Source organism: Protobothrops mucrosquamatus, unplaced genomic scaffold (genome assembly GCF_001527695.2).
Source record: "Protobothrops mucrosquamatus isolate PMUCROS unplaced genomic scaffold, P.Mucros_1.0 scaffold2299, whole genome shotgun sequence".
NCBI lineage: Eukaryota > Metazoa > Chordata > Lepidosauria > Squamata > Viperidae > Protobothrops > Protobothrops mucrosquamatus.
Genome location: NW_015388385.1, coordinates 137,168 through 143,804, shown reverse-complemented (window position 1 = coordinate 143,804; position 6,637 = coordinate 137,168). Strand labels below are relative to the sequence as shown.

Sequence of the window (6,637 nt, the reverse complement as noted above, 5' to 3'; positions counted from 1 at the left end):
ATAAAAAAAAAAAAATAAGAGGGGGGGCTCAACCATTTCTCCAAGACAAGAAACTAATCAAGGAGAGAAGCAACCTAGAACCAAGGAGAAACTTCCTAACAGTGAGGATAATTAACCAGTGGAACAGCTTGCCTACAGAAGTTGTGGGTGCTCCATCACTGGATGTTTTTAAGAAGAGATTGGACAGCCACTTGTCTGAAATGGTATAGGAATAATATAATAGAATGGAATGTAATATGGAATAGAATATAATAAAATATGGAATGGAATGGAATAAGGAATGCGGAATAGAATAGAATAGAATAGAATAGAATAGAATAGAATAGAATAGAATAGAATAGCAGAGTTGGAAGGGACCTTGAAGGTCTTCTAGTCCAGCCCCCTGCTCAAGCAGGAGAACCTATACCATTTCAGACATTTCAGTAGGGTCTCCTGCTTGAGCAGGGGGTTGGACTAGAAGACCTCCAAGGTCCCTTCCAGCCGTATTCCGATCAAGCCTTGATGTGGACGGATTTGAGGGCAGGGAGAAGGCAGGGAGGAGAGCTGGGGGAGGGGGGTTGCGTGGGCCTGGCGCACACACACACACACACACACACACAAACACACCGAGGCACACCGCCCAAGTCTTCTTTCAGCCACTAGAGGGCGCTGCTCCCACGCGACTGTGCCCCAGGGCCTTTGTGTGCTGGTGCAGCTGAGCTACTTGGACCATTTTGCCTCCATCTGCAACCAGCGGCAGCCGCCCCCCGAGCATCTCCCCTTTGGTTACTCCTCTTTCTGCACCAGACCTGGGGGGCAAACAGGTCGGATGGATGGCGACCCGCTACTTCCTCGGAGGAACCATGAAGCAGATTTGCTTCTGCGCCGCCTCCCCCTTCGTGGTATGTTCTGCACCTCTGTTGTCTTCCTTCCTTCCTTCTTTCCTTCCTTCCTTCCTTCCCTCCCTCCCTCCCTGCTTCTTTTCCTTCTGATAGCCTGCCCCCCACCCACACACACAGCCCGTCTCTGCTGCCTTTGCACCAACCTCATTCCCCATCTCGCCAGCCAGGTCCTTGTGAGTGTGCGCCTGTGTTTGTGTGTGTGTGTACGTGTGCTGCTTTCCAAGCAGCTGAACTAGATTTTTCTCTATTGCGAGGAACCGAGGCTAGGGGAAGGGGGGGCTGTTAAGCAGGAGAGGAGGGCCGTTGGCACTCTGTGCATGCACAGAGGGCGGCGAAGCCCGTACCCATCATCCACTCACCTCTCCTGGCGCTCTAGAAGGGTTCCAGCTGTGCTGTGAAGAATGAGCTTTAAAACTGCTGAGGAGTATTTTGCAACGGCTGTAACTCATGCATAGCCTTCCTCCTTCACGAGGGATGATGAAGAGGAAGATGATGATGATGATGAAGAAGAATATCACCTTCATCCGGAGGTTTCAAGAGAACTCTCGTGTTTTCTATTTAGCATGATATCCCTGTCAAAGGATGTCTGTCTGTTTCCCTTGTGCTTTTAAGGACATCTGTCCGTTTTCATGCTGTGAAGGATGCCTGTCTGTTTGCCTGATTCCCTCCCTCCCACTGTTATCATCACAACGACCCAGTGAGGTAGGCTTGGCTCAGAGACGACGTGTTAATGGAATAACGGAAGGGACCTTGGAGGTCTTCTAGTCCAACCCGCTGCTCAGGCAGGAGACCCTATACCATTCTAGACACAGAACAGAATCACAGAGTTGAAAGTTTGGCTGCTTTAAAAAAATGGAAGAAGGATTGGCAGGAATTAAAAAAAAAGGATGTAAAAGAAGAATAGAATAGAATAGAATAGAATAGAATAGAATAGAATAGAATAGAATAGAATAGAATAGAATAGATATTGGAATAGAACAGAATAGATATTGGAATAGATAATAGAATAGAATAGAATAGAATAGATATTGGAATAGAACAGAATAGATATTGGAATAGATAATAGAATAGAATAGAATAGAATAGAATAGAATAGAATAGAATAGAATAGAATAGATATTGGAATAGAACAGAATAGATATTGGAATAGATAATAGAATAGAATAGAATGGAATAGAATAGAATAGAATAGAATAGAATAGAATAGAATAGAATAGAATAGAATAGAATAGAATAGATATTGGAATAGAACAGAATAGATATTGGAATAGAGAATAGAATAGAATAGAATAGAATAGAATAGAATAGAATAGAATAGAATAGAATAGAAGCTGGAAGGGACCTTGGAGGTCTTCTAGTCCAGCCCCCTGCTCAAGCAGGAGGCCCTATCCCATTTCAGACAAGCGGCTGTCCAATCTTTTCTTGGAAACCTCCAGTGTTGGAGCACCCACAGCTTCTGGAGGCAGGTAGTTCCGCTGGTTAATTGTTCTAACCATCAGGAGAGGTCAAGGTCACTTCACCAGCCAACATCAACCCTCTAGACTGAGTTTCCATCCCGGTTTAAAACCCTTGCAACACTTAAAATTGAATTTCGGCTTTTCTTGGGATGTTCTCAACCTGCCCGGTCCGATTCGCCACCCTGTCCCCTCTTTCTAAGAATATTTGCTCCACATTTCTCGGAGTTAAAGTCCCCCCCTCTCCCTTTTCTTGCTTCTTGTCAATGCAGTCCAGAACGCTTTAATGTCGGTAAGACTCTGTGTGTGTGTGTGTGTGTCTCTCTCTCTCTGCCTTTTTCATGTCTCTTCCCCGTTTCCACTTGCAGCCTTGCGAGGTAGGTCAGGCCGAAGGAAAGGGGTGCGTTGCATCTTCTGAGCGAATGCCAGAAGAGGATTCTAAAACAGCCAAGCCGCCCCCGGCTGTGGGAAGGTTGAATGCAGGAAGAGTGGAATTTTCCGACTGGTGGAAAAAAACCCCGTGCGGTGGCTGGATTTGCAAAAGCCGCTGGAGTGGAAACAATTTCTCCTTCAGCCTGATCTTGACTCCTCGACCTCCAGAAGACACCAATGCAGCATTTGGGCAGCTTTGCAGAAGTTTTTTTTTCCAGGAGGCAACTGGACTTTCTCGTTTGTTCTTTGGATGTTCTTCTTGTTTCGCTTCTCCTCCCAGAAGCTTCTTCAGCTCGGACTGGATGGTGGAGAAGGGAAGGATTTATACCAGTGGTGGCGAACCTATGGCACGGGTGCCAGAGGCGGCACTCGGAGCCCTTTCTGTGGGCACACACACACCGTCGCCCAGCCCCGCCTCCTCCCACGGCCCCGTCCACACCAGCAGCCCCCCCGGAGGAGAGTCACCCCCGGGCATGGCCCACGCGAAGCAGCGCAGCCAAGGATATGGTAGTCGGGCAGCGGGGACAAGACTCCGCCCTTGCGCCACGCACATCACACGCAGATGATGCTGCGGGGCACGGGCAGAGGGCGTGGCCGCCATGGCGCTGCTGGGCTGCCTGGGTTATCTGCGGTGGGCCGTGAAAGTGGCAGGTGGCCCAGCGGGCACGGTGGAGCGAGGGCAGGGGTGGAGTGGGGCGGGTTTTGGGTACTCGGTCTCTAAAAGGTTCGCCATCACTGATTTATACAATGCAGTGAGCCTTGTGCAGATCTGTACACTGGGGAAACAAAACAACCGCTTCACAAATGTAGGACAGTGATGGCGAACCTTTGAGAGACCGAGTGCCCAAAAACTGTCCCCGCCCCCGCTCTGCCCCGCCTCCACCCCGCCTGCCCGCAGGGTCACTCACTGCCTCCAGGGCCCGCCGCAGATCGCCCAGGCAGCCCAGCAGCACCATGGCGGCCACGCCCTCTGCCCGCGCCCCGCAGCATCAACTGTGCGCAATGGGGCATGAGGGCAGAGTCTTGTCTACGCTGCCCTGCTACCATGTCCTTGGCTGTGCTGCTCCACGTGGGCCACGGTCTGGGGTGACTCTCCTCCAGGGGGACTGGTGGTGAGGAGGGGGTCATGGGAAGAGGCAAGACTGGGGCAACGGCACGTGTGCCCACAGAGAGGGTGCTGAGTGCCGCCTCTGGTACCCGTGTTATAGGTTCGCCGCCACCGACACAGGAGAACAAACCCATCCGGACGAGATTCAGAGGTCCATCTGCAATTGAAAGACGAAGGCTGATCTTTCGAAGTCAGCAGAGTCCACATTTTGGACGGAGAGAACCGTTGGTTTGAAAGAGGGGTCCAAAAGGCCATCTAGGTCAAAACTGAACAGCCCTCCCTCAACAGAGGGGGAGGGATAGGACATCATCTATCTCCAGTCTACAACACGGTCCTTTCAGCAGATCCAAGAAGGCTCCACACTCATTTGCACCACTCAGGTGACCCTGAGCAGGGCTTTTCAACCAGTGGTACGGGTACCACCTGTGGTACATTGGCACCTGGCAGGGGGTACGCGAACATCCTAGAAAAGTAGCGGGGGAGGGGAATGAGCTGAACCGGTGGCAGCACCGCACAACCCTGAGCGAGAGACGGCTGGAGCTGCAGGGCTGTCAGGGCTCAGCAGAAGCGCCAGGATCAGTGCCGCTTTCCAGCTGATTGGTGCTTCTTCAGGGCTCAGCAGAAGCACCAGGATCAGCGCTGAGCTCCAGCTGGAGCCTGGTGCTGATCCTGGCGCTTCCACTGAGCCCTGGCAGCCCCGAAGCGCCGATCAGCTGGAAAGCGGCACTGATCCTGGTGCTTCCGCTGAGCCCTGACAGCCCTGCAGCCCCAGCCATCTCTCGCTCAGGCTTGTGCGGTGCTGCCACCGGTTCAGCTCATTCCCCTCCCCCACTACCACTTTTCTAGGATGGTCGCGTACCACCTGCCAGGTGCCAATGTACCACAGGTGGTACCCGTACCACAGGTTGAAAAGCCCTGGTTTAGACTAGCCAGACCCAAGTCCCGCGGCCGTTTTTTGTATCTTTTAGCCTCCAGGCCTTTGATCCCCCAAGGTCCCTTCCACCACCACCATCATCATCATCATCATCATCATCATCATCATCATCATCATTATTATTATTATTATTATTATTATTATTATTATTATTATTATTATCCTCTTAGCTGCTCTTCTCTGAATTCTTTTTTCCAAACTCTCAACATCTTTTTTTGCGATAGGGTGACCAAAAAGATGTTGAGAGCTTGGAAAAAAAAAATCAGCGTATCTGAACATACGTGTCAAATATATTCTTTCTAGGAGTCTCCTTGGCAGAGGCTGTTTCCTGAGATAAATAATAATAATAATAATAATAATAATAATAATAATAATAATAATAATAATAATAATAATAATAATAATAATAATAATAATAATAATAATAAAGTTGGAAGGGACCTTGGAGGTCATCTAGTCCAACCCCCTGCTCAGGCAGAAAACCTTGCACCATTTCGGACAAATGGCTGTCCAGTCTCTTCTTAAAAACTTCCAGTGTTGGAGCATTCACCGCTTCTGGAGGCAGGTTGTTCCACTGGTTAATTGTTCTAACTGTCAGGAAGTTTCTCCTTAGTTCTAGGTTGCTTCTCTCCTTGATTAGTTTCCATCCGTTGCTTCTCATCCTGCCTTCAGGCGCTTTGGAGAACAGCTTGACTCCCTCTTCTTTGGGGCAGCCCCTGAGATACTGGAAGACTGCTATCATGTCCCCCCTCGTCCTTCTCTTCGTTAAACTAGACATACCCAATTCCAGCAACCGTTCCTCATATGTTTTAGCCTCCAGTCCTCCAGTTGCTTGTCAGATGGAGAAGCTTCGTTGGGTCTTCCACGTTGGATGGGCTGGGAAGGAGAGGGAAGAAGTCATAGGCCTTGCCTGTCCCCAACTGGTGGTCCTGTTGGTTTTCAGAGCCAAGACTGGAACAAGAATGACGAGAAGCTGCTGCAGGCGGTGGAGATGAACGATGCGGACCGGGTCTCCTCTCTCCTGCTCCGGAAGAGCTTGGTGCCCACCAAGCTGGACATGGAGGGGAAATCAGCGTAAGCCTTTCCTCCCCTCCTCTTCTCCTTCCCCATCCCTTCCCCGTTCCCTTTCTTTCCCTTCCCTTCCTTCCCCTCCCCCATTTCCTTTCTTCTGTTTCTCCTCCCCCTTCCCTTTTGGAAACCTTCCCTTCCTTTTCTCATCCATTTAGTTCCTTTCCTTTCCCCTTTCTTCCCTCTTTCTCAGTTTTGCCTTTGTCACTTTTTTCCTTCCTCCATCTGTCCTTCCGTCAACTTCTTCCCTTCCCCATCCCATTTATTTGCTTTTCCTTCCTTCCTTCCTTCCTTCCTTCCTTCCTTCCTTCCTTCCTTCCTTCCTTCCTTCCTTCCTTCCTTCCTTCCTTCCTTCCTAATTCCTCCTTTTGTCTCCTCTCCTTTAATTTCCATAATCATCTCCCTTCTACCTTTCCTTTCCTTTCCTCTTTTTCAGTTTTTCACTCACTTTTTTCCTTCCTCCATCTGTCCCTCCCTCAACTTTCTCCCTTCCCTTTCTCATCTATTTACTTTTCCTTCCTTCCTTCCTTCCTTCCTTCCTTCCTTCCTTCCTTCCTTCCTTCCTTCCTTCCTTCCTTCTTTTATCTCCTCTCCTTTAATTTCCATAATCATCTCCCTTCTACCTTTCCTTTCCTCTTTCTCAGTTTTTCACTCACTTTTTTCCTTCCTCCATCTGTCCCTCCCTCAACTTTCTCCCTTCCCCTTTCCTTTCTCATCTATTTACTTTTCCTTCCTTCCTTCCTTCCTTCCTTCCTTCCTT

The 6,637-nt window shown here is 49.4% G+C and overlaps 1 protein-coding gene across 1 annotated transcript in view; it reads left to right on the top strand.

Annotated features, from left to right (window-relative positions):
- The window catches only part of ANKRD24 (ankyrin repeat domain 24), a 60,855-nt gene that overhangs the window by 1,503 nt on the left and 52,715 nt on the right, over positions 1-6,637 (top strand). Inside the window, exon 2 of the mRNA XM_029285824.1 lies at positions 5,753-5,883. Within this exon, the coding sequence (XP_029141657.1) occupies positions 5,753-5,883 (131 nt within the window). The remainder of the gene's footprint in view (positions 1-5,752; positions 5,884-6,637) is intronic.